This window comes from Oryza brachyantha, chromosome 4, assembly GCF_000231095.2.
Source record: "Oryza brachyantha chromosome 4, ObraRS2, whole genome shotgun sequence".
Lineage (NCBI taxonomy): Eukaryota > Viridiplantae > Streptophyta > Magnoliopsida > Poales > Poaceae > Oryza > Oryza brachyantha.
Window position 1 is genome coordinate 20959193 of NC_023166.2, and position 26126 is coordinate 20985318.

The following is a 26126-nucleotide window of genomic DNA, read 5'->3' on the forward strand; positions in this document are numbered from 1 at the left end:
ATTTGAAGAGCAAGAGAACTGGTGCTAGCAGAAGAAGTGCTTTGAGATTCATGCTAGACAAGTGTCACAACGGGAGAGGAAGTCTTTCGGATTAGTAAAGGACCGGAGTCCTATCAAATTTTCTTCCCGATGCAGTAGGAGGGCAGGAGGCTTTCAACAATTCAACTCGCGGATCCAAAATCGCACGGCTGTGATTTTTAGGTGTTTTCCACCACCGGTGCACGGGTCCTCCCTGACAGCGTAGTTATAAAACCGGACTGCTCTAGATATTAGACATTGGTTCACCTGTCAAAACCGTCGGGTCACCGGTTAAACTAGTGATTTTTTATTTTTTGATATTATACTTAAATTATATTATTTTTATATACTACCATTATAAATTAGTAAAATATATAAATAAACTAATATATCTATTATTATATGGCTACAACATCTTTAAAAATAATTATAGCATAGTAATCTAATAAATTCATAATGCAATACTATCATAGAATAAATTAAAAAACTGATATGATTAAAAAACATGTCTAACTTAGGTCGGTTCAATAGTTCATAAAAACACACAGACAGTTCACCAGTTTTTTATTAGGTCGATTGTAGGGGTGGTTTTTAAGCGGTACCGAGCTGCCGAGAACGCTGGTTTCGGTTTTTTTTTCGTTCAATAGACGGTCCGGTCTATTTTTTTTTATTTAAGTATGCCTGACAGTGAAGTGATAGTTTCAGAAGCCACAAGCAAAATGAGCCGGGCCGGATGGACCAGACCGAGAGCGCAGTTGCAACATCGGCCAGCCCTTGCTCACTTCTCCAAATTTCGTTCACCCAAATTCAAATGCACATAAATCTCCATCCCCTTCTGCTTCCCTCTTCTCCTCGTTGCCGTCTCCTTCCCCTCCACGCCTCGCCCCCACCCCCGGGCCGGGAGATACCCGTGCATTCGCGGCCGCCTCCTCCCCATTCCACCACTCATCCTCCCCGGAGATCGTCCCCTTCTGTCCCTCTTCTCCTCGTTGCCATCTCCTCCCCCTCCACGCCTCGCCCCAACCCCCGGAGATATTCGTGCATTCACGGTCGGCTCCTCCCCCTTCCACTCCTGGTCCTGCTCCGCCATGCCGACGCGCAGAGTGGCCTCAGTGCATAAGATTCGTAGAATTGTATGGGAGTCCCGTTCCATCACGAACCTGAATTTTCGGGTCGCTGACAACGTCGCGCTTGACAGCGCACGTACGATCTGGGAGACTGTTTCCGCCGATGGAGGGCATGGTACCATCGATAACCTATTTATACTCAGGGGCAAGGATGAGGCTATGAAATTGATACAGGATAAGATTCGCCGGCTTCGAGGATGGCTAGATCATGTGGACGGGCAGATTGCGCACTTGGAGAGCGACGTCAAAAAGCTCGAGGAGCTGCTGGATTCGGGAGGACCACATTTACCACCTTCACACGAGACTGTGAGACTGGATGGCCCTGTGGCCTTCATTGACATTGATCAGGTATGGTTCGGTGCCTTCACGCTAAGGATTGGAGCGAACTGGGGATTTGGGTTTATGCGATTGGGGATTTGGAGTTGGAGCGAATGGGGATTTGGGGTTTGTGTTTTATGAATTGAGCGATTGGTTAAGGATTGGAGCAAATGGGGGTTTTGGTTGTGCGATTAAGGATTTGTTTGTGATTTGAGCGATTGGGAATTTGGGATTTTGTGAATTCAGCTTGACGTGGCTATTTTGCATTCCAACCAGGTTGGAGATCATGAAGTCATTGAGGAACACATCTCAGATATCCAGAGCAGATATTCTATTGCATCGCCAGGATATCCCGAACCTTCTAATGGGTATCACAGTGAGGAGCAGCACCAGATGCGCGAGAGGGCAGACCAGCGAGCTCTGGCCAGGTTCAACATAATGTACCTAAAGATGAAAATCCGAACTCTGCAAGCACTAAGGAAGCGACTTATTAAAGGGATCGCTGCAGTAAAGAAGTTCACGTCCCTTCGGACCTGGGTTCCTAGATACCTCTATGTATCCTGGAGATGGACCTGGGTTTGACGATGAGGATGAGGAGGACGATGCAGATGGAGCTTCTAGTGATGACGAGGATGATGGGGAAGCGTCTCCTGAGGACGACGGAGCTGGAGCTCCCACTGAGGACGGGGACAGGGACAGAGGTGCTTGATTTCATTTCATTCAGCGTCTCACAACAATTTTACCTTTTATGTACAATATACATGCCTGGCCCTTCACTACCATTTAGTGTCTCACAACTCTTCTTCCTGCAGTCCAAAGCTGATGAAATTGCAAGGTTGATATCATGAATTGTTGGGCCGCGTCAACCATTTTTCAAGCCCAGCCAAGCAAACCAAAGAGGGAAACAACAAAACAACAGAAGCATCACTCCAGGAGGGCATCGATCTGATTAGAACAGGTGAGCTGAGGCTCTCGGCAGCGGTGGCGACCTGGGCAGCCGGTTGGCTCCCTTGTCGATCTCTCTCCTACCTCTCTTCTTCCTGGCTAGTTCTAGAAGCTTCTGGTCATCCTCTTCTATGTACTAGTAATTGGTACTATTTTGAACTGAATGCTTCTATCTGAGTTGGGTTGCTAACAGTTGATAATGAGAATGACCAATTGATATTAACAGTTGATGATTTTAACGTTTGCTTGATAGCGGATTATATGTTTTTCTCTCTCTAAAAAGGTATTTGAGATGTTAAATTTAGCATTGCTGAATATTTTAGTCAATCTCTGAAACTGAAGAAGATGAATACTATACAAGTATCTTGAATGCTTAAATAGTGCTATAAGTAGAGCAAGTCAGCTCAAGTCGCTTAAAGATGAATATCAGAGAGTTTTCAGCTTTGAAAGGAACGTGAGACACATTATCACTTTATCAGTACTGAATGCTTCTATGGCCATTGATTTTGAAGATTTAGGACTAATAACCGTTGAGATACAATAGTCTAGTACATATAATTATGCTAAGATTAGACTCCAGTAATAAGTTCCTCAGTGGCACTGCCTAGTCCCTGCATTCAATTTGTACCTAGTAAAGCTATACATAAGGTTATGCTTAGAGCTGAAATGTTTTATATTTGCATGCTTCAACGTGTATAGGTGTATGCCTTAACCGAAGAACATGCCTCAGTTCAGCTTCAACCTTTAGGGCCCCTTCATTTTTATTTTATTTTATTTTCCGAGAAAGAGAGGCAAGGTACCCCCATTTCTGTTAGTAGGAACGGGACAGTGCTTACAGCGGTTTAGGACTAGATATCTAGCAAAATAAAAGCACAAATTTGCTACCTTCCTGGTTGGCTCAACATGCCATCCGGCCAGGAAACAAACTAGCAGCTTCATTTCTAAAGAAAACAACCAAAGGATGCTAAACTTAAGTTGACATAGTGTAAATTAAGGATCGGACCTGGACGAAATAGCCTTGCTGTCAATCCCATTAGTCCCAAAGCGTCATCCATGCTTTGAGTTGCTGTACGCTTCATTTGCAATTTGCCTTAGCAAACTGGCCCCCTCCTCCATAGCAAATTTCTCCTTTGCCTCCAAGCTCTGCAATATCGCCTAAGACTATGTTTATCAACAAGATATACCAAGGGTCATCTGGCAACATATTTTCAAAATATGCCCGATTTCTAACTTTCTAGATGGACCACCCATTATTTTGCTCTCTTTTTTTAAATTGTTTTAGCCACTTTCCGAATAAATGATTCATATTAACTGCTTCTCTGATATTGAAAGCACATTAACAATGCCCCAGACAAATCTCACCATGCTGCATTCGGATCCGGATTCAGTGACATTGTTCCGTGACATTTTCGGTAACATTCTGTCACTGACATGTGGGACCCGCATGTGCCTGGACCCACACGTCAGTGACAGAATGTCACCGAAAATATCACGGTGCAATGTCACTGAATCCCATTCCGCTGCATTCTATGAACAGATGGTTGGCAGTTTCCTCCTTAGTACAAACCTCTCCTATATTTTTTGTGGGATTTTTTTTAGTATACCCTCTAATGATTATGAGTCATCCATTGCTTTAGGTCTAATGGATTTGATTTTATTATACTACACTATGTGTAGTAGAAATTCTATAAGGGTAAAATTAAAACTAAAATGTATAACTTTCCAATAAACATTTGACATATATCATGTTAAAACAGATAGATTGATAAATATAGTTTACCAAAGTTTAAAAAAATATTTATATACTTATAAAAATTACATGGTTATATCTAAATTTTACTACAGTACTACCACCGCTAAGTAAAATGTATTGCAACATTGGCATTTTTTTGGTGAGGATACTGTTTCTCGAGGCCAGCCATGTGAAAACTTTTATTTTCATTGGAATTCTAAATCTCCATAACTATTTGAATGGACATTTGGTAGGTTTGGTTATTTATGTGGAATCAACATCTTTTTGTTTTTGATTTACAATAAACAGTTGAAGAGCTATAAAAAAAAGTTGATCAAGGAGGAAACTTGAAGCAGAAAACAGCTGAACTCAAATATCCAGCCATCCAATATCAACTTTGTCTATTGGTGATCTTTTTTCCAAATTTTCTTATCTGCTTTACTTTCTTCGTTAGATATAATGAAAAATGTCTCTACGAGATTGTAATAATGCAAAATCAATATTGTGATATTCTACTAGACAGTCAATTGCGTCACCAGTTTAACTGTACAAACTCATGATTTAGTTACAAAACTAGATATACACCGTACACCCCCACCCAACCATTCAAAATCTTTTAGCTCGACAATGGAGCTATTTCAGCTTCCAGAATGGAAGATATGTATTCCCTGTATCATTATCCATTTGCTGTCAGGCATTTAGCATACCCATGCATTTTTTTTTCTTTGAGGAAACGAGGCAGGAGCACTGCCAGTTCTACTAATAGAAAACCGAAAGAAACAAAGTTTGTCTTAGGGAGACACGATCCCCGGACTCTGAATTCTGAAAGGATTACGCCAAAGGAATTACTCCATAATAGCTTGCGCCCTTTTCTGAGTTAATTGTAAGGACCTAGACGCAATGTCTCCCGAACATAATAATTGGTATTAAAAATGCTATCATTTCGCTGCAGCCAGATGAACCACGTCATGTACACAAATACTCCGTCGAAGATTTTACGTTGATCATTGGTTACCTATGCTCGACAGGAGTTGCACCATTGTAGGAAATCCCACTCAAAGGTTGATGAGACAAAGGTTAAGATAAGGCTTCAACGGATAAGTTACTACAATTAACAATAGAAAATAAATCAAACTGAACTTGCGGCTTAGGAGTTCCTCTACACCTCTTAATGCAGCTAGAGGCTGAGGCATTAGCTAAAGCCAAAGTTGAACATGAGAGCCGTTTACAAGAAGCTTGATTATGCATTTGTTGATACACTAGTACTAGTACAAAACTAAACTGAACACATTTGATAACAAATTTGACACTGTCGTCGTAGCACAAGAGCATTCTACGCAAATCTACTCCACCCTTCTCCGTTTTAGCAGCCTCTCTTCAACGGTTGCCTCGTGGGTCTCCCAACAAAACGGCGTGGCCCTTTCCACACTAACCACATTGCGATGGTCTTCCTTGCAAACGAACTCGGTGGCGACTCGATGGCCGTCGACGTGCTGCTGCTCCTCGTAGCGATACTCTAATAACGCGAGCTCGTCGCTTATCTCTAGCTTTGGGGTGATCTCCATCTTCTCGAGCATGGTGCAGATGCGAAGGATGTGGAGCGCGAGCTCCACCTGGTCTTTGTGGCCAAAGAAACCACTGATGCGAACGGATTTGAGATGGGCGTGCTGGTGTGGAGGCCCCATCCTCAGCTCGCCATCCTCTTCGCGATACGGCTGATGCCGGCAGCTCGTTATCCACATCTGCATGCATTCAAATTTGGAGTCAGGACATGGTCCAAGGCAGAATTGTGTGTACTTTCTTCGTCCTAAAATTGTTCAAAGTTGAACTAGACTATGAACTTGTTTTGGGATGAAGGAAACATTTGACCAAAATCCGGTAGGAAATAGTTTTGCGGGAAATTTACTAGTTCCAAATGGGAGCCTAAACAAATGAAGTTTAATTGTTTAGGAAGTTCTTCCCTTTGTGAATACCATAATCATGACTTAACTTTAATCTGACAAAAGTTTAAGATAAGTTTATCCGCACGAAAAAGACAGAATCATATATTCAGCTCAATAAAAAAAATAATGTCACTAGACACTCCTACCACCATTCTTGTAATTTTATTGTCGTTGGCATTTTTCAACAAAAGAAATTTGTCACGTGTGAAATATGTTCAAGGAAAAATAAACTTACAGACAACTCCAAGGTTTCCATGAAAGGAGCTATCTTCAGAAGATGAGCATAATCAAGGACATCAGTATTTCTGACATTTTCATGGCCAGTGAGAACTAATTCCAACCTCAGATTTCGAAGATAAGTAAATTTGAAAGGTCCTTCAGGTACAATAGTCCTCTGCAACACAAAAGAATTTTTGGTGAATTTGACCTTAGCAATATATATATACAGAGTAAGGCCATAAGAGACATATATAACACGAACCTCATGCTCTCCACAAAGTAAGGTCATAGTCTCGAGCCTTGGCAAAGTACTCGGGAATCCGGTGACGATGTAGGAAAGAGCAGGTTCATATGCCAAGAACACAATACTGATATTTATCAGTCTGGATGTTGAAGCAAATATCAATGGAACCATGGTACCACTGTACTTGAATGTTGTTAGACAACAGTTCATCTCTATCTCTTGCAGTTCAGGGCAGCTATCCACAACCAAATGCTTAAGCTGGTCCAATGGATCAAGCATTCATATGCTAGTAACCGTTTTACAATATGAAATATCCAGAAACTCTAGAAGAATGCATTTGGATAACATACACTGAACTTCTTCATCTGTAATACTCACATCTACTAAACTAAGACTCTTGAGGTTGAGAAATCCTTTGAAATCAGGAGGTATCTGCAGAGACACGGTCGTAAGCTCCAGACACCGCAAGTATAAACCATAACTGGGGCTGAAAAGCTGTGAAGGCAAATTATATGGTGGTTCTTTGGCTATCTAAACTTGACTTGACATAGCTATGGCAATTGAGCTCTTATCCTTACCCTATAAATTAATAAGAAATTCCTTTGTTTTTGTTGCAACTGCAAAGTTCACCCATCTATCAATATGGTCTGCATGCTTACTGTGCAATTCAAAATTAATTTCCATGCGCTCAACACTCATTCCGCTGTGTTGACGCAGCACTGCATCAGCTCTTGTAATAAATTCATTATCCCTGAGCAATCGATGATAACCAGTCAAGGTCCTAACATATTATTTCCTCATTGTGCCTCTATTAAGAGTTAGGTTGGTGTGGCTGCACCAAACATATTTCCATTTTCTTGACAATACACTTGTCCTTATAGCTTCATTTATTGGCAACAGTGACAAGATCCTTGATAAAATATCCTACAGTGGGCGGAAGCAACAACATTATAATTGAAGTATTCGACATCAACAGCTAAACAAATACCATCATCATATTAATACGTGAAGACATCTATTCATGTACTTAATTTTCTGTATGAACTCACATACCGTCGGGAGATCTGTGATTTTTTGTGCTTTTCTTCTTTCGGGAATTTCCCCGTGCGGGCATTGCTCTGAATTTTTCATCATGTTCTTGTTGTGGCCAAACTCTTTTCAGTTATGAAGAGATGTCCTACAGTTCAGTACATACAAGAACATCAAGCACTAGAAAAAATAATTTCACAAAATTCATAATCTTAAGGTAACAACAACTGAGTATCCCAAACGTGTCCATCATGGCAAAAAAAAAATTGTAGTACTTCAGTTTATCAGGGCATGCATGATATTCATGTAATCCAAATTTGTAAAGGCGATTAGGCCAATATAGTTTTCTATGAAGAAATAAATCCTTTTACTCTCCATTAAAGGAATATGTATTATGTTCACATATATAAGCATCTCAATAGTTTTTTTTATAGCTCTGCCAAGATTAAGAAGTCTACTCGATCGCTAGGGTTACCTGATGGATGCTCGTCGTCGCCGGCAATTCCGACGAAGACCTGTGAGGCTGTGAAGGGCGGCGCCGATCACGCCGTCCACGAGAGGGCACGAGAGATTAAAGAAAGAGGGAAGGGGCTGGAGCCTGGAGGGGTGGAGATTATGTTACCTGAATATACTCCAATACCGATACGGATACGTGAATACGTACGTGATACGATCCCCCTCCGCTTCGATCGTTTTCTCTCCCGCGCATGGCTCGCTACGACTTGACCCAGGACCTCGATTTGTCCAGCCGCGCGTGCAGCTTTGTATGTGCAGATGTTGGGATCTTCGTCGCAGATGTTAGATCTACTCTCTCCGTTTCTAAATATTTAATCCCTCCGCTACTAAATATTTAATGTTATTGTTTTTTTACACGTTTAATTATTCGTTTTATTTAAAAATTTTACATAATTATTAATTATTTTATATTATTTTGTTTATTGTTAAATATATTTTTATGCACATATATAATTTTATATATATTTTTTTAAAAAAATAAACAGGATGAATGGTCAAACGTGTATAAAAAATCAACGACGTCAAATATTTAGGGATGGAGGTAAATCAACAGAGTTAAACATATGGACGGAGATAGCAAAAGAGAAGCTACTTGGCCAAGGAGAGGAGAGGGGGAGGAGGCGAGGGCGCGAGGGACTCAGAAGCCATGGTCGCGCGACGGGGACTAATAGGAAGGCCGCGGCGGCAGCTGGGACTGGAAGCAAGGTCCTGAAGTACCTCGCAACTAGTAATGCTCCTCCACGTCGCAGCTTCCTTAGATTTCAGAAAAGAAACTGAATTTGCAACAGTCAGAGTTCCGAAACCAGCAGCCACCGTATAACTTTTGGATTTGGGGCTGATTGCTTTGTCTGTTCAATGTCTCAATTTACCAAGTTTAACTATTAATTTCCTTAATAAAAGTTTGATGTAGGAATATAACGAGGATGAAAAGCTGAGCTTGAATTTTGCAGTTTAACATAGCCACAGGAGCAGATTAACTTACATTGTTCTTTGAACAATGGCGCCACAATTTAGACACAGATGACCACTCTCGCACAACTAAAAAAATCCCGCAAATTCAAACCATGGCAGGAAACAAATAAAGGCATGTGATATCTTGGTTAGCGTCTGTACAAATGTGGCATATCAGGCTATCAGCAGCTACTTCGTCAGACCTTAATGTCAAGTCTCCGGTGGTCACCATGAGCAGGCATCACAAGCTATTGCAAAATAATACCTCAAATTGATTCAATGGTGTATCAAGCCAGCTGTGTTGAACCTTATAAAATTAACGGTGCCCTGTGAGCCATCAGGCGGTGAATAGGTTGTCTCTTTGGCAATAATCATGTCGAGTCCCTCACAGAAGCCTCATAGATTTTCCAAGATCCATCACACTGTTTCCTCAATATGTACTGAACTTCATATGTACTGCAATCGTAGCAGTATAAAATAACAGTGCCGTGTTACTTTAAAGCACAATGGGAAAAGTGATAAATAGAAATTATCTTCTGAGTTACCTGTAATAGCTAGGTTTCTTGGGCTGAGATTCATCAACAAGCTCGGCCGCTTCCTCAAGCACAGCATCAATTTCTGCCACTTCACCAGAGCCAGTCTCATCCAATAGGATCTCCGCTCGAACAACAGAGAGATTTAACAAAACAAATCTCCAATAGCAGGACTGATCCTTTGCTGATAATGCCAAATTGTGCCACTGCTCAACAAGCAGGACTCCATTATGGACATTTAAAACATTTAAACATAAAATTCATATGTAAGTATGCCATGGACAAAAGGAACTTACTTTTGAAAGCATTGAACCGTCAAGAATCTCAGGGAGTATATCGATTTGATAATCAGGGCCAAGAGCTTCAGATTTGATGTCTTGCCACTGCTTCACAAGTGTTTCTGCTTCTTGAAGAGCCATACTTTGCTTGCATACTGTAGCAGTCACAGCATTAGCTACAGAAGACAAATCGGTTTCTTCGCTTCTTGAATAAAGCCTGTTGTTTAACCAAAGCATCTTGGGCAGTTTTTCAAAATGTTTCCTGATGCTGCTACTGATAAAAGAACCTTCTGGTGTGGATGCTTCATTCAGGGACCGTGTGGCAGCAGAACCTTTACTTGCGCAGGCAGGTTTCATGTGACCAAACTGAAATCTGATCAGTTTTAATGTACCAAATAGGGCAAACCCAATGATGGCACTATACGCAAGTTTTCCGACAATATCTCCAGTAAGTCCCCACGATTCCAAGGTTCTTGCAGGATGCGGTACAAGATTGCGCTTCAGGGGAACAGATGTTGTGGTTGAACCATTTGCTGGCCTATCTGTTGAAGAATGGACCCCCAGGTTGGTTGGTGCAAGTTGCTTTACAGCTTCCCCAAAATGGCTGGTAGAACTTAATCTTGGAGTCTGCTCCCCTAAAGCTCTGTTGCATGGTGAGACACTAGAAGATGGCTGAGAGCTCAAACGGATCATTCTTGTGGCTCCTAGTTTCTGCTTGGAAGTGCTAATGATGCGTTTAGGAGCCGCAAAGAAGTTGGCCTACCGTAAGAGAATAATGATACGAACTTAGTCTGTAGAAAAATTATTCACAGGTTTCATTACTGAAAATAGTATGATACATACCAGAGATGGTGAACAATCTCTTGTATCAGCAAAACGAGAAAGTACCACATCCTTCAGCCACAATTCCTGTAAAGATACGCTATTTGCCATGAGAAAGTTTTAACACAATGGAGAAATATAATGTTCAGTAATCTACAATAGTGCAATTTATTTGCTCTAAAACATACTATCGTGAAACATAACATACCAGTGATTGATTGACAGTAACTTTGTCACTGCTGTTTTTCTTTTTAGGCAACCCATAATTTCTTGAGTTGGAATTCCCATTACTTTGAAGCTGCTGAAGCTTTTCAAAAACCACAGTGCCTGATTCCTGAGAACTAACATTTAGTCATGATAATGTAAACTAATAAAACTATTACACTTCAAATTAGTTTATCACCTCTCCAAGCAGATGCGAACAGAATGATTCCTCAAATTTCAGGTCTGTATTTTCAGATGCAACTAAACATTCGCAAATGGTTTTGGCTTTACTAATCTGCATAAAGGAACTGTGTGTTAAATAGTGCATAAATAACAAAAAGATGGCATAACTACAGGCTATTGAGGAGGAGGTACCAGGTCAGCCTGCCGGGTTGAAAACCCTAATGCAAAGTGAGCAAGCATCGTTACATAGAAGCAATTGAAGTCAACTACTGCCCGCTGGCTCTGGGATTCCAATGATTTTTTGTTTTTACGAGTTGTAGCCAAAGTATCCCAAGAAAGTAGATCCACAATTTCAGTGGCTAACAATTTATTCATTGCTTGACCCAAAAAACAAGGCCAATCATGAACTCTACAAGAGGATTCAACATCAAGACCCTGTCTAAGTAGTTCACATAGAGCTGCAATAGCACCCTGCCTGCGTTCAGCATTTTCAGGTGTTTGAGGTAAGCTTAGAAGCTCAAGAGTGCAAGCAGGTGCAAGCTCTTCAAGTGACTCTTCAATCTAGTTCATTGAACAAAATAAGTTAGGGCATAATTATATATGTAGAAGAATATGTCGAGTGAAAATATTAAGAATTTACCTGTTCAAGAAGGGCCATCTTCTCCAAAGATGGTTTTCTCCTCAGGAGGTATTGAGCACGTGCTAGAGCTTCAAAGCCAAGAGACACTTTACTTTTCTCAAAGCTAGCTTTTGCAATAGAACACTACAATAAAATGCATCCAATCATTTCAAGATATACCAAATTGCAGTCAATTATTTAAATTTTGTGTGCTTCTTACTTCAGCTAGTGCCATTGCTAGAAGCACATCATGAACATACGGCCTACAATCTGGGCGTCGTAGAGCAGCCTGACCAATTTCCAGAACTAGCTTCTCTTCTCCAACCTGCAATGAATATTTTAGCATCTAATACACCATTTCATTATGACAAGGGTACATTCAATTTTAATAAATTCAAGCTGACATGTGTCTTGCTTTCATAGTTCACTCAGAACTCACAGACATCATAATGGTGACTTACCTGCATTCTCTGCATTTTACACTACCAAGGGCAAAGTTTAAAATCTATGTGCTTCTCAGTTCTCCCAATATCCTAAGTATAATATACCCTGAAGTTGGCATACGGGTTTTCTTTCGTCAGTTAAACAAATTGATCCTAAACCTTCTTGTTCCCTTTCAAATCATTCCATGAATTGAGGATTATATTATAAGAAAGAAGAATGAGGAAGACCTATACAGAAACATACCGGGCATGGTCATGGTGATGACTATGACTATAAACCTGGTGGTTTTCCTTTATTTGTTACAACAATATGGGTGTATGTGTTACATATTACCTCCTGCAAGACACATAGTGCAGCAGGCAACCAACTCCAAGGTATATGAAGAGAGGATCTGGGTGGAAGCTTTTCTTTTATGCTTCCTGCATACTCCTGTTCAAAGAGAAGTTTGTCTCTCACATCTACCAGCAGAGCCTGACAAATAATCAATAAGCAAAGATTAACCACATGGATTCTGCATTCCCTACATCAAACAAAGCATAGTTATTTGATATATCCAAATATAGTTCGAGGATTCCTTGGTTCAATGAGCTACCTGTCTGCAAGTGGACACATCTGCCATGTACCCATCTTCAATCTCTGCATTTTTCAGCACCATGGCCGCTTTGACAATCTCATCTTTCTCAGCCTTCTCTGTAACACCAAGAATCTGCATGATCATTTGAAACATGTCACTCCAAAAAATTAGGGAGATGTGTGAACTACCGGTGCAAATTACAAAAGCCGTCGTGGTTCAAACATTAAATTGAAGAGTATTTTTCCAATCCTTGAGGAGGTACCATGAGGTATAACTATTTTCCATGTAAAATTTAATATCTTCTAGTATGTAAGATACCAAAAGTAGCAAATTTTACGTAAAAAACAGAGGTATACCTCCTCAAAGATGGGAAAAATACTCTAAATTGAATTATGATGACGAAAATGCTATCTAATCTGCAACTGCATCAGTTGAACAGAGATCGACCAAGCTAAACTAGATCCAGCGACGACATAGTGCCACATTTCCATAATTCCGGTCCATAAACAACACGACTGGCCAAAAAACCTGATAGCAAGTGACAGGGATCTCCACCATCGGTGCGGGGGGAGCCTCCTGCCTGCTCCCCTCCGCAGCCACCGGCGCCGCCTCCGCCACCCTCGCGCGCACGACCCACGCGGCCGCCCCTCGCCGGCCACCAGAGAGGCATCCACCCCCACCGTACGTGGACGACGCATTGCCATTTCCCACCCCGGCACGCCGCGCCGAGGACCCGCATGCCACCCCGGGGCAAATCGCCGCCGCCGCAGCAGCAGCCCCCGCGGCGGCCACCGTCGGCATCGCCATGGCTGGCCGGAGAGGCCTCTCCCCCCAACCCTAACCCACCCTCGCCGACGCGCGCGCCACCATGTGCGGAATGGATGCTTTAGGGCGCGGGGGTTTTGGGGAGGCGGGCCACGCGTAGGCCCCCGGGAATAAAGGGGCAAAGCGTCAGCGAGAGGAGGCGGAGGAGTGGCGGCGTCGTGAAGGCGAAGCCGGGGGCCGGAGAGAGACGAGAGGTTGATGGCGATGGACTTGGTCCATGCGCTTTGGCTGGAGATTGGACGTTGACAGGTGGACCATCCCGGACGCCGACGCGTGGCCCGCCTTTTGGGCCGGGCCCAAGTACCGGTTGGTGGGTTGGGCTGAGGTGAGGTTGGTGGGCCGCATTCCACGCCTCACGAACGGAGGGAGGAAAAAAAATCAGGTTCGTCGCGAACAAATCTCGCAGGGGGGTGAAGGGGAACTGGTGGCCGGAGTGGCACCTTCCAGAAGATTCCTCATCCGCCTTCTCTCTCTCTCTCTCTCTCTCTCTCTCTCTTCCCTCCTCCTCTCCTCTCCTCTCATGGCGTCCGCACCGAGCACCACCGCGTCCAGCCTCGCGCCGCCGCCGTTCTCCTCTTCCCGCGGCGCGCGCCTCCCGGCCGCTCTACGCCTCCCGCATGCTCAGCCTCCAGCCGCGGCGGGTCGCTTCCGCGTGGTGGCGCCCGCTGCCCCGGGCCGCCTCGCCCGCGCGCGCGTGCAGTGTGGCGCCGCGGTGAGTTTCATCGGGCAGAGCGAGTTTGAGGCGGAGGTGTTGCAGTCGGACCTGCCCGTGCTCGTCGACTTCGTCGCCGACTGGTGCGGGCCGTGCCGCCTCATCGCCCCCGTCGTCGACTGGGCCGCCGAGGTCTGCTACTTTTATCGTCACCCTCATGTTGCGTCTTGTCTAAATAGCTGAGAATTGCGAATTGCTAGACCATCATGGCTCTAAAAATTGTTTTTTTATGCTAATGATTCCTAGTACAGTGATAACAAACTACCATTTAGCCGATTACCATTGACTAGACTAGACAGCAGGGACGATGTCAATGGTACCAACCGCTGCATGTGGTTTGAGCTGTTCATCTTCGGAGTTAGAAAAGGGGGCCAGTCGATAACAAGTAGTACATCCTTGAACTATCTAAAAGAACAAGTACATCTTTGTTCTGATGTACACCTGTAAACCTCCTTCAGAGTTCAAAAAAAAATAGAGGTTAAATGGGAAGATTTCAGCAATCTCTACAATGGCAGACTTGCTATAGTGGCAAATTAATGCATGACTTAATTGGCAAATTAAAGTTTCCAGAATTAATTGACTAATGTGCACTTATGCAGACACATTCATATACATAGAATTAATCTCTAATAAACAAGCGAAATAACAGTCCAAAACAACCAGTGTAACCCTGATCAATCGTGACATGGATGGTTATATGGGAGTTTGTTCTGTATGGTTCAACAGAAATGGGTTTTAAAGTTATTAATTTTGGAATATGCTATCTCTAATCTCTTTTTAATTTGGTTAAAAATAGGAATATGAAGAGAGATTAAAGATTGTCAAGATTGACCATGATGCCAATCCACAACTGATTGAAGAGTATAAGGTTTATGGTCTCCCATCGCTGATTCTCTTCAAGGACGGGAAAGAGGTACCAGGGAGCAGAAGAGAAGGCGCGATTACAAAAGCCAAGTTCAAGGAATATGTTGAACCCTTCTTGTCAACCTCAACAGTTGCTTAGTATCATCACCTGCTGCATCACTGAATATGATGTCTGGAGGGTGCCAACACAGAACACGGCCCGCATGTTAGGAGATTTTCCACTCCATGAACTCCCTGTTATAATCTGTAATTACCTCAGGATCATGGTTACATATGATTTTCATTATTGATGGGTTAAAATAGTTGTATGAAGGGCTATATGAGGTGCAGTTTGACCTGGCACAATTGCTGAAATTAAACTTCTGCCGATCAATATCTTGTACGAATCATTGTTAATACCTACAAGACCATGCTTATATGAAACATTTTTCAGATACGATTGAGATGGAATCATTTCTGTGTTGCTAAATTAAGGTTTTCTGTTAGAGAGGTAAAAGAAGGCGTTTTGGAATAACCATTGGCCGAAAATTAAGTTTTGAGTCTCAACATGTGTACCTTTAGAAAACAAGAGGTAGGTACTTGCTAAAAGCAAGTTCAAATGATAATACTTTTGCTACTGATAACCGATTTGTGTGTGTAAGATGAATTTTATAAATGGCCGATGTAGTGTATGAAGGATTAATAATTACACATTGTATTGTTTGGTCAATTGCAATTTTTGACCTATGAGATTCAGATTTCTGCAGAAGTCCATTGAACCAAATTTCCATCCACTTGAATAATTAATCAAATTATCTATTTAGACTGTAGTTAAGACCTCAAATTATCACTGTAGACTGTAAGTAATACCTACCAGGTGCATTTATAGCTGCAATCTATACAAAACTTGCTACTCTCGAGCTTTCTGAATTCTGACATGGAAATAACCAAGTGTGCCAGGCAAGTTCACAGGCATGGACTGGAATAAAATAGAGACAGGCTACTTCATTTCATGGCTTCTTTGTCCCCTCGAGTCTTTTCACCTTTCCTGCATCGTTATGCCGCCAAGCAAGCATTAACAGCAACAACTATAGTTCAAGTGCATGCTTTGCAATTCGTCTGCCTCACTGCCTGCAGTCCTGTTACTGTGAAGTTGGAGAGCACTGAGCATTGCCTGACAGACAGACATCTAGAATTTCAGACAAGTACTTTAGGGCAAAATGGCATCCGGGAAATAATCTCTTCAGCCTCTCCCGTACGACCTGCCTTTCTAAGGAGATCGACCATGCAGGCATAGTGATCCTCGCCTGGCTCGACGCCAAACTTGTCTGCCATGGCGTTGAAGTATATCCAACCTTCATCCACAAACCCACCTTGGCTGCAAGCACGGAGGACCCAGACAAACGCGGTATGATTCGGTGCAATGCCTTCCAACAGCATATCGTCGAACACCTGCACAGCCTCCTTTGCTAGCCCATTCTGCGCAAACGCCATGATCATCGCCGACCAGGTTATAACCTGCCGTTGCTGCACCAACTGAAACACCTTGTATGCACAGGCTACTGATCTGCACTTTGCATACATGTCGATGAGAGCATTGTTGACACTCACATTGAAGTCTTCTCCTAGCTTGATCACATACCCATGGAGCTTCCTTGCTTCGTTCAGACTTGCGAGGTTTGCGCAAGCATTGGCTACAGTTGCAATGGTGTAGTTGTTAGGCCTGATTCCATCCAGCATCATGTCACTGACAACTCTAAGGGACTTAGCAGGCTCTCCACAATGTAGGAGACCTGCAGCCAGCTCTGTCCATGACACCACATCTCTATGGCAGATCTCGGCGAAGGCTCTGGTGCCGGATTCCAGCTCTTTGTTCTTCATGTACATCTCCAGCAAAGAGTCGCTCACGCTGACATCGTTGATGAAGACGCTCTTGACAAGCTGCGCATGAACTTGCAAGCCGGTCACAATATTCGCGCTTCTAGCCAGCCCTGACAGCACCGTGCTGAAGGAGAAGCCGTCTGCGCTGACACCTTCGATGGCCATCCATCGCCAGAGATTGCACAGGTGCACGCACGAATAGCGCGCGAACCCTGCGAGCAGCGTGTTCCACGAAACGATGTCCCGGGCATTGGCACTGACGAACAGCTGCACCGCGTCGGCGAGATGCCCGTGGCGGACCATCGCCGCGAGAAACGCGTTGGTGAGGAAGACATTGGAGTCGAACCCAGTCCGGATGGCAAGGGCGTACATCTGCCGCGCGCGGCCAACGCCGGTGCCAACGACGAAGGAGCTCGCCTGGAGCGCACTCACGAGCGTGAACTCGTTAGGCGGAACCCCAGCGCGGCGCATCCGCATGAACAGCGCGAGCGCCTCGCGGGGACGGCCACCCCGGATGAGCCCCGTGATGGCGGCGGTCCACGAGACGGCGTTCCGGCGTGGCATTTCGTCGAGCAGGCGGAGGCCGTGGCGGTCGAGGCGGGAGTGGAAGCAGGCGATGAGGAGGTGGTTGCACAGGAAGATGTGGGAGGAGAGGAGGCCCTGTTTGAGGAACGCCGCGTGGAGGGCGACAGCCAGGCGGGGGTCGGAGGTGGCGGCGCTGCGCTGGAGGAGCGCGGCGTAGAAGTTGTAGCCGGGGAGGGGCTCTTGCCGCTGCCGGTGGTGGTGGCAGGCGGCGGTGTGGAAATGGCGCAGCGTTGCGGGGACACGAAGGAGGGGACGCGCCGCGCACGGTTCGAACATGTCTCTGAGCGGCCGTGGGCGTGCATAGCTAGTGGGAGGCGGCGCCCAAGTTGCCGGCGAGGCAGCCAGTATAGGCGTGCCTCCGAAGGAAGGGGTGGTGGTGCATGGCGGCCTGCATTGCGTGTGTTTGGTACCATGCATCGTCAGATTGTCGCTGGTACGTTAGTTACCAAATTTTTTTTTCCAAAAACACCATATTAAATCTTTGTACAAAGCATTAAATATAGATAATTTACGGAAGAAATTTTAAGACAAATCTTTTGAGCCTAATTAGAAAGTGATTAACCATAAGTGCTACAGTAACCAACCTGTGCTAATGATGGATTAATTAGGCTCAAAAAATTCGTCTCACGCTTTCCAGCCGAAATCTAAAATTTGTTTTGTAATTAGACTACGTTTAATACTTCAAATATTTATTCGAAAGCTTGACGTGATATTTTTGTAAATTTTTTTACAAACTAAACACCACCCCAGGTCGATCATCAAACCAGACAACCAAGCATGTGGCTATTCGGCCATATCAGGGTGCGTTCGTTTGGTTGGTGGTCGATGGAGCATGACCGTCTGTATTTTTAGCAATGAGGGTGATGAGATAAATATATTGAATTACTAATAAATAATAATATAAATTAGTTATCATAGATGTTATCGTAATTAGTATAAATTAACAACAATATATATCTCATCATTAATTAACACTAATTTAAACTTGTAAATTATTGATTAATAACAAAACAAACTAATTATCACTAATAATCACTAATGATCACAGTTAAGGAGGGTGGACGAGCTCATCCAACCAATTTAGTGGATACATCCATCCAGCATCTTCGTAAAATATTCTCTTTTTGGGCCGCCCTGTCCAGTTTCGCCCACGAACCAAACGGGTTAAAACTTAGACGGTCATCTCTCATCTAAATATATCCAGCCAACCAAACACACCCTTATTTTTCTCTTTTTCTCGTTATCGATTTATTATGGGGGTTTGTTTTTCAAGCCCTTAAACAATCTGTTTCGTATAAAAAATATATTTTAAAGGTTTATTGTTTTGTAATACAAATTTTCAGCTATACGTAGTAGCTAATTTAGCCGTTTAGATCATCAAATAACTATGACAAAATCAAATAATTCAAAATTTTAAAAAAAATCATATGAAAAAACATGGTCGAAGAATAGAACATCAGTCGCTCTCATCTTATCCCAACCAATCGTTGTGACTTAATACATACTTTGCCTTGAATATGATAAAACGTTCGTTCTTTATGTATCTCTACAATTATGGAGACAGAGTCGTCTTTTCTCCATCCCGCACGTTCGTACATTAAAAATATACGTAAGATTTTTATATCCATGTTTTGAATGGTCTAAATAAAAATATTAAAAATAAACTACGGTGAAAAACCTCAAAGTCAACTCTAAATATTATTTTAAAATTTTAAATTTTAGCTTATAAGCATAAATATAAGAGAAAAGATAAGAACGCTACAATACGCAAACATTTTTGCTAGAGGATCCAAACTTTTTTTTTTCGTCCCCAAGCTAACCAGTTTGTATGCATTGCCTACCAGGCCAATTAACACGGTTATTGTATCTCGTACCCCAGATTTTTCTTTGAAGTTTTGGCGATAATACTGTAAAAGCGTATACTAAGAGCATCTTTAACACTGCCCAATATCTGCCTCTAACATTTATTTTTTTAAAAATAATCTAAAAATCAATCTCTCACGATGCCCAATATATGCCTTCGGTTTTACCTTACTTATAATATTGACCCAAAAAAGAATGTTTATAATCACTTCACCCAATAAAAATAAGAGTATAGTCGGAGTTGAGAAAAAAATATTTTAGTAATCTAAAAATCAATCTCTCACGATGTTCTAATAACTGCGCCAAGGTGGGCCAACAAGAGAAACGAAACAGCAATATTGGGCCATGCAACACAGCTTCCACGCCGGCCCGAATCTCTCCTCGCTTAAGCCCTCCGCCTGCAGCTCTGCTTCTGCTTGCTCCCCACGCCGACCCAGCCTCTCCCGCCGCCTTCGCCGCCACCGCCCTCCAGCGCGCGCTCCGCCGCCACCGCCCTCCACTGCCGCCCTGCTACCGGGCCTCCCTTCCCTCCCCCCATGTCGTCTTCCGCTGCGGCGCGCGCCTGGCGCCGCTCCCTCCGCGACGCCCTCCTGCGCGGCCCCGCGTGGCGCGGCGGTGGCGCGGGCGCCCCCGCCGCCGCCACCGCGCGGTCAGCCAGCACAGCCTCCGCATCCGAAGCGGCGGCCGGTACGAAGAAGGTGCCTCCGCCTCCCCGCAAGGTAAGGGAGCTGCTCATGTCTACGGTTTCTGCTCGGGCATTTGCGCATACACCTCACGTGCGCTGCTCGTTCTGATCTCCGTGCGCTGCCTTTGGTCGTTGGGGAACGCGGCGTGTGGTGGATCGGTGTATTCTGAGTAAGAACACAGCGTGCTGTGTATAGACATAGTTCCATTTGCTTATGGTGATACTGCTAATGCTAGACTCGATGCTGTTGATCCGTCCCACACTTCCATGCCGTCTCAACACACTGCATCTTTCCGGAAAGATCAGTTGCTTCGTTACCTTTTGTATCGCACGTTTGTATCCGTCTGGACATGTTGATATTGTGAATTCATATAGGCTCTAATTGCTATTGTTTGTATACATGAAGAATGCACTATTGGCACTTGATGAATCTTGATGAAATAGTAATTACTTGCGAAAGATCTCATAAGGGAGGTTGAGCTTCAGTGGGTCAACCATTCTATGATTATCTGTGGTTTGTTCATGTCAAAATATACCTATATTTTATCGCAATCATATAAAAGATCATCTGTATTTTATTGTAGTGGTTTGTTTTATCTCATCAGTTTAGTCGTTTCTGCTTCTTATTGTGTTTTCTTTGGCAGGGAAGGCTTTTAACTGGAGCCATGATAGGGTTGGCTATTGCAGGAGGTGCTTACGTGAGTACCGCCGATGAAGCCAAGTTTTGGTACATGATATTTGTCAACATAACTTCTTTACTATTTGCATGAGTTTTCCCCTTATGTGCTTGCAATTTGTGCTATTTGGGGAATGTAGGAGTGCAATAGTACATTCTATAAGTACTTATTTCTGCATTTTTTTTTGTATATTATTGGCTAGGTGTCTCTTCGCTAATAGCTATCCCCCTTTCTAATCCTGCAGTGGCTGGTTATTCAAGTCCACGCAACTCGTGAATCCACTTTTCGCACTGCTTGATGCAGAGTTTGCCCATCGCTTGGCTGTTACTGCTGCTGCTCATGGATTTGTTCCGAGAGAAAAAAGACCTGATCCATCAGTTCTTGGGCTAGAAATTTGGGGCAGAAAGTTTACAAACCCAATTGGTCTGGCTGCTGGCTTCGATAAAAATGCCGAGGCAGTTGAAGGCCTGTTAGGCATGGGATTTGGCTTTGTGGAAGTTGGCTCTGTGACGCCTCTTCCTCAGGAGGGAAATCCTAAACCTCGTATCTTCAGATTACGAGAGCATGGGTAAGCATTTTATTTGCCTCCTTGTTGTTCAACCTGTCCTTGTAATATAATTTCACAAAGTTAAAATGTTCCTGAACATTTTTTTTTGCTGTTATTTTTTTGCTTTCCCTGCAGTGCCGTAATCAATCGTTGCGGATTTAATAGTGAAGGAATCGTGGTAGTCGCTAAGCGTCTTGGGGCTCAACATGGTAAGCGTAAGATGGAAGAGACTTCAAGCTCGGCATCTCCCACAACCAATGACGTGAAGCAAGGAGGGAAAGCAGGGCCTGGAATCTTGGGAGTCAATCTTGGGAAGAACAAGACCAGCGAAGATGCTACTGCTGACTACGTGCAAGGAGTTCATACACTGTCACAATATGCTGATTACTTGGTATTCATCCTCTTCTCGTCAAGAAAACCACACATCTTGAAACTAGTCATACCCTTTATTCGCGTTGATCAGTTCATACTGGTTTTGCATGCGAGTGAGACTGATATAGGAGGGGGAAGGGGGATTTGAGGAACTGTTCACCAACAAAAAAAAAATTCGTCTCTTGAGCCCTGCCCATTTGTTGAATACTTGGTACAGCACATAGAGGATGGGAAGCAATGGCACCCAACTACACTTACAAGGGTTCCTTTTGGACAACTGTTTGTATCTGCCAAGGTTGGCCGTTATGTTATATGCTACCTCAATAATGATGTATGTTGAACTGCAGGTCATTAATGTCTCGTCCCCCAATACTCCTGGTCTTCGCAAATTACAAGGTAGAAAACAGCTGAAAGATCTTGTGAAGAAGGTCTGTGGTCAATCACTGAAGTGCATTCATTGTTCATTTTCATGCAATCTTTGTTTGACCTACACTGCATGTGCAGGTGCAAGCTGCAAGAGATGAGATGCAATGGGCTGAAGATGGTCCTCCTCCATTGCTTGTCAAGATTGCACCAGACTTGTCTAAGCAAGATCTTGAGGATATTGCTGCGGTAACATAGTGAACTTAGCCTTGTTTCCCATGCTCTTCCACTGTTGAGTTGAAAATGCTCATATGGTTTCTCATGATGTTCTCTAGGTTGCTCTTGCTCTTAAGTTGGATGGCCTGGTAAGTTAAGAAATTCTTCCTTACTGACTTTACTGACATTAACTAGCACACTCCTATTCAACTTCCATGACCATTTCATTTTTCACTTCTCCTTATGGTTTTCTGCTAATATTTGTTTATTCTTTTATCATGTTGATAACCATACAGATTATATCAAACACTACTATCTCAAGACCGCCTCCTGCAGACACACATCCAATAGCTCAGGAAGCCGGTGGATTAAGTGGCAAGCCTTTATTTGACCTATCCACGAATGTTCTCAGGGAGATGTATACCCTTACCCGGGTATATATATATTTTTTGCGCCTGTTGCTTTGTTGGATATATAGTATCATACCCCTTTGAATTAGCATGAATTTTCTGTATTTGTATTTTACTCCAGCATCCATGACTCCTTTCTCTCGCAGGGAAAGATTCCCCTCATAGGCTGTGGTGGTGTAAGTAGGTAATGTAGTTTCTGCATCAGCCTTTTCAATCTTTTAAGTTATAATACCACTACTCAATATTCAACCAAGTTTATTTATGTGATTACAGTGGTGAGGACGCATACAAGAAGATCCGTTCTGGAGCTACACTGGTTCAGCTTTACACTGCCTTTGCCTATGGTGGCCCAGCTCTTATCCCCAGAATAAAGGTCACAAGTGAAACATATTTGTTCTATACGAAGCTTGCATCTCATTGCCACTATCTTTACCATAATGGACTACACTGCTAGTTTGTTATTTTCCCTCCTATATGCTAGATGGATAACTTCTTGTTGTGATACTCATATATTATTTGACATTTTCAGGCTGAGCTAGCTGAATGTTTGGAAAGAGATGGTTTCAAATCTGTTCAGGAAGCTGTTGGGGCAGATTTCAGATGAACTTTAGAGATTTCAAAGGCTGTATGCTTGCCTTAAGCAGCAGAGTGGATGACTTCTCCATAGCCATGTTCACCCATTTCATTAGGATGTTATCCAGAGAGTTACACCTATCTGAAGCTTCTTTTGCGGGTGGATCAGTCATTAACCTTTAGTAACGCGTGGTAACATCACGGGCGCATACATCATATTTAGTTTTTTGTTTGCTTCTAAGCAAGTTGTACAATAAATTTTTGGTTATATATGTATATTTTTGGGCTCGTGGAGGACTGGAACACTGGAAGGTAGATTAATGCCATGGACGGGTTAACTCTGAACGATCATTTTGCCCTTCCTTTTCGCACGAGGAATTATCTACAGAGATTAATTTCTTGCTTTCATCAGTCTAAAATGACTGTCAGTTGTAGTTCTGGCTATAACATTTGGTGTTCTTTATGCAACATGTATCGTGTCTGAAAAAACCCACACACTGTTCCAAAAGTTTGAACTACAATTGACATTTCATTTGAACTACTCAAGTAGTCAGGAGTGCTGTGTCTTCTAGTTCTGCAAATGTTTATGACTATGGGTATTGGAGGAAAAATCTGGTCATGATTGACTGACACCAGTTCTTGTTTTGAAATGTGCCTGCGTCAAACCTAACAAAAAAGTAGTGAATTTCGCAGGTTGTGCTGACCACCCCTACTGGATGTGCATGCATGAACCGAATCCTGAACACCAACCATGTACAGAGTTGGTGAGATGTCTCGGTTCATATGTATTCTATGCTGCTTCTGTCTTGGTTCATATGGACGCTGTTTGAACATTAGCTATTGTGAAGTCTAGTCCTGTGTCGTTTGATTAATATTGTTATCATTGAGCGTTTGCCATGTAATCATGTTATACTTTACTAAATGCGTCCTCGAGCCCCACAGCAATGGGCTTAAACTTTTTCTTAGACTCCATTCATTTGTCTCTGTGTGACTGATGATGCTTGTTAATTTGAAGTTGGTGCGCAGCAGCGTCAACAAAGGATATTATTCGAGTCCATGCACAATTTTGTAATAGCAATCGTTCAATCTGCTAACGCAATGTAACTCAGTGCCATGATCTATCCAGTTTAATACTACACTATAACCTAATTGCCTAGTAATTTACCTGGGAATAATTAATGTATGCCATCTCTTGTGTGTCCTCTCGTTTCTGTGGAAGAACTTTCCATTGCCTGAGTAAGCCTGGACCATTCTGCCTTTTCTCTTATTAATCGCCACTTGTTGCAATGCTAATCGCCGCTGGTGACTTGCAAAAGGCGTCCGTTGTAGTACTACTCGTACCAGTGACGCTGGTACTTAACAAAGGAAGCAACATAATTAAAGAAAGAAGTTGATTTGGAAAGCAGCAGGCAGGCAGCACGGGATTCTTCGAGACAGCATCGTCCAAAGCCGATCTGATGGGAGTCTCACGTAAGACTCTTTTTTTCCTTCCATCTTTCTCTAGTTTTGTCAATTGTCATAGCGAAAGGAGAAGATTGCCGGCTCCCAGTCAAGACGTTGTGGCCGGACTTGTGGAGACGAACGAAGAAACCTCTGTTAATTTCCAACAACAACTAATCAACCTGCAGTTAAGCAAGGTGCATGACAGATTAATAAACAGTAAATAAAACGTTTTTTGCTGCTCCAAATGGTGCCAAGGTGAAAGCAAACATGGATGCACCTGGGCTTGATTTGATGTGCTCCGTTGCGACACTGGTTAGGCGACACCGGATTTGTGCATGACAGCTGCGACGGATAATGGTCGTACGCACCTGGTCGCCGCCGTCGACAGCGACGGCGCGCGCACGACTCCTCGATCCCCGGCCACGCGAACGGACGTGCACGCGAGCCCGTGACCGTGAGTGAGCCGCCTCCACAGGCAGGCACTGGTCTGTGAATCGAGCAGTCACGAGTTCTTGATCGTTTTCCTTTTTCGAAACCACACCTGCTAAACTGTGCGAAGTTTTACATCAATATATAACAGGAAGAAATTAAAGATTATAACGCTATAATCAGAACATAAATGTAAATAAAACAGAACATGCTTATATATAACTCATGTACACACTTCCAAAGAGACGCCTAGCATGCACCAGCACCACACGGAGCACCGCTATATGAGTATTCATATACTCATCAAGACTCTCAAAAGAGATGGACTAGCACCAAACGACCACCGCTATGCGCAATACGATTACTTATCGAAACACTCTCAAAGAGACCGGCTAGCACCAAACATAAGGGACGATTGTTTGACAGAAAAAACTAAATAATATTTTTGCAAACGAACAATAATTTATAAATAAAATTTTTATGTAGCTGTCTTAAAAACAAAACTAGAAAATAACTTCAGTAAAAAAAATCTTCAAATCAACTATAAGTTTAATTAAAAATTAAATTTATGGCTCAAGAGGATAAGCAGGAGCGGGGTGCAGCTGTGCAATGCGAGTGCTTGATCGTTAAGCATTTTCGATCGAAGTCGACACGTCGGGCGACGCCCGTGTCACGGGCCGAGCCAGCCAGCCTCCCCTGCCATGCTACCGCCACCGCCACAGTGATAACGATAACGATAGCCGCCTCCCCGGCGGGCCACCGGTCGCCGTCGCCGCGGGACTAGTCAAGTCGGCACGCAGCCGTTTTTGGTGCGCGCGCTCGCGGAATCCGCCACTGCAACCTATAGCTTGCCCCAAAAAACCGAACGGCATCGGCATCAATCGACGTCGCCGTTGCAGTTGCGTTGCACAATCCATCGCCGGCCGGCCGGCCGGGTCCATCTGCAGCACCGTTCGACGCACCAGCCTGCAGCTACTGTCATGTTGGAATTTATGTAGCCCTC

At 43.4% G+C, this 26126-nt stretch overlaps 6 protein-coding genes and 1 long non-coding RNA gene across 7 annotated transcripts; 3 read left to right on the top strand and 4 right to left on the bottom strand.

The window, feature by feature from the left end:
* The first annotated feature begins 759 nt into the window (after nt 1–759).
* Nucleotides 760–2629, top strand: LOC107304076. The gene is made up of 3 exons (XM_015836425.2): nt 760–1493; nt 1740–2164; nt 2276–2629. The coding sequence occupies exons 1-2, from the start codon at nt 1107–1109 to the stop codon at nt 2043–2045; spliced, it is 693 nt and encodes a 230-aa protein (XP_015691911.1). The 5' UTR covers nt 760–1106; the 3' UTR covers nt 2046–2164; nt 2276–2629.
* A 2603-nt stretch (nt 2630–5232) lies between these two features.
* Nucleotides 5233–6897, bottom strand: LOC102703680. Its single transcript, XM_015836437.2, has 3 exons — nt 6565–6897; nt 6319–6477; nt 5233–5882 (listed from the first exon to the last, which is right to left on the bottom strand). Exons 1-3 carry the CDS (start codon nt 6823–6825, stop codon nt 5484–5486), a joined length of 819 nt encoding a protein of 272 aa, XP_015691923.1. The 5' UTR covers nt 6826–6897; the 3' UTR covers nt 5233–5483.
* A 1-nt stretch (nt 6898) lies between these two features.
* Nucleotides 6899–8121, bottom strand: LOC107304083. The gene is made up of 3 exons (XR_001550080.1): nt 8051–8121; nt 7600–7723; nt 6899–7470 (listed from the first exon to the last, which is right to left on the bottom strand). It is a non-coding gene; the product is annotated as an uncharacterized LOC107304083 (long non-coding RNA).
* Nucleotides 8122–8929: 808 nt separating this feature from the next.
* LOC102718078 (plastid division protein CDP1, chloroplastic) lies at nt 8930–13718 on the bottom strand. Its single transcript, XM_006652961.3, has 12 exons — nt 13228–13718; nt 12718–12831; nt 12459–12596; nt 11902–12006; nt 11703–11825; nt 11255–11623; nt 11079–11174; nt 10884–11009; nt 10697–10762; nt 9872–10612; nt 9588–9781; nt 8930–9498 (listed from the first exon to the last, which is right to left on the bottom strand). The coding sequence occupies exons 1-12, from the start codon at nt 13504–13506 to the stop codon at nt 9414–9416; spliced, it is 2436 nt and encodes an 811-aa protein (XP_006653024.3). The 5' UTR covers nt 13507–13718; the 3' UTR covers nt 8930–9413.
* A 218-nt stretch (nt 13719–13936) lies between these two features.
* On the top strand, nt 13937–15523 carry LOC102703964 (thioredoxin X, chloroplastic). The gene is made up of 2 exons (XM_015836309.2): nt 13937–14368; nt 15033–15523. The coding sequence occupies exons 1-2, from the start codon at nt 14045–14047 to the stop codon at nt 15237–15239; spliced, it is 531 nt and encodes a 176-aa protein (XP_015691795.2). The 5' UTR covers nt 13937–14044; the 3' UTR covers nt 15240–15523.
* A 348-nt stretch (nt 15524–15871) lies between these two features.
* On the bottom strand, nt 15872–17821 carry LOC102704241 (putative pentatricopeptide repeat-containing protein At1g56570). The gene has a single exon (XM_040523262.1). It carries the CDS (start codon nt 17819–17821, stop codon nt 16277–16279), a length of 1545 nt encoding a protein of 514 aa, XP_040379196.1. The 3' UTR covers nt 15872–16276.
* A 1981-nt stretch (nt 17822–19802) lies between these two features.
* On the top strand, nt 19803–23826 carry LOC102704515 (dihydroorotate dehydrogenase (quinone), mitochondrial). Its single transcript, XM_006653813.3, has 11 exons — nt 19803–20127; nt 20738–20820; nt 21015–21338; nt 21453–21708; nt 22037–22117; nt 22194–22301; nt 22388–22417; nt 22565–22702; nt 22825–22862; nt 22952–23051; nt 23208–23826. Exons 1-11 carry the CDS (start codon nt 19945–19947, stop codon nt 23280–23282), a joined length of 1416 nt encoding a protein of 471 aa, XP_006653876.2. The 5' UTR covers nt 19803–19944; the 3' UTR covers nt 23283–23826.
* Nucleotides 23827–26126: the final 2300 nt, after the last annotated feature.

What these genes read in the sequence shown, in the direction of transcription:
- LOC107304076 (XM_015836425.2), top strand. Translation starts at nt 1,107, where the DNA reads ATGCCGACGCGCAGAGTGGCCTCAGTGCATAAGATTCGTAGAATTGTA. An exon ending in CCTTCATTGACATTGATCAG is followed by an intron (nt 1,494 to 1,739) that starts GTATGGTTCGGT and finishes CATTCCAACCAG; the next exon opens with GTTGGAGATCATGAAGTCAT.
- LOC102703680 (XM_015836437.2), bottom strand. Translation starts at nt 6,825, where the DNA reads ATGCTTGATCCATTGGACCAGCTTAAGCATTTGGTTGTGGATAGCTGC. An exon ending in TACTTTGTGGAGAGCATGAG is followed by an intron (nt 6,478 to 6,564) that starts GTTCGTGTTATA and finishes TTTGTGTTGCAG; the next exon opens with AGGACTATTGTACCTGAAGG. An exon ending in TGGAAACCTTGGAGTTGTCT is followed by an intron (nt 5,883 to 6,318) that starts GTAAGTTTATTT and finishes GAATGCATGCAG; the next exon opens with ATGTGGATAACGAGCTGCCG.
- LOC102704515 (XM_006653813.3), top strand. Translation starts at nt 19,945, where the DNA reads ATGTCGTCTTCCGCTGCGGCGCGCGCCTGGCGCCGCTCCCTCCGCGAC. An exon ending in TTCAGATTACGAGAGCATGG is followed by an intron (nt 21,339 to 21,452) that starts GTAAGCATTTTA and finishes CTTTCCCTGCAG; the next exon opens with TGCCGTAATCAATCGTTGCG. An exon ending in CACAATATGCTGATTACTTG is followed by an intron (nt 21,709 to 22,036) that starts GTATTCATCCTC and finishes GTTGAACTGCAG; the next exon opens with GTCATTAATGTCTCGTCCCC.
- LOC102718078 (XM_006652961.3), bottom strand. Translation starts at nt 13,506, where the DNA reads ATGGCGATGCCGACGGTGGCCGCCGCGGGGGCTGCTGCTGCGGCGGCG. An exon ending in TTACTGTCAATCAATCACTG is followed by an intron (nt 10,763 to 10,883) that starts GTATGTTATGTT and finishes GTATCTTTACAG; the next exon opens with GAATTGTGGCTGAAGGATGT. An exon ending in AAGAAACCTAGCTATTACAG is followed by an intron (nt 9,499 to 9,587) that starts GTAACTCAGAAG and finishes CTACGATTGCAG; the next exon opens with TACATATGAAGTTCAGTACA.
- LOC102703964 (XM_015836309.2), top strand. Translation starts at nt 14,045, where the DNA reads ATGGCGTCCGCACCGAGCACCACCGCGTCCAGCCTCGCGCCGCCGCCG. An exon ending in TCGTCGACTGGGCCGCCGAG is followed by an intron (nt 14,369 to 15,032) that starts GTCTGCTACTTT and finishes GGTTAAAAATAG; the next exon opens with GAATATGAAGAGAGATTAAA.
- LOC102704241 (XM_040523262.1), bottom strand. Translation starts at nt 17,821, where the DNA reads ATGTTCGAACCGTGCGCGGCGCGTCCCCTCCTTCGTGTCCCCGCAACG.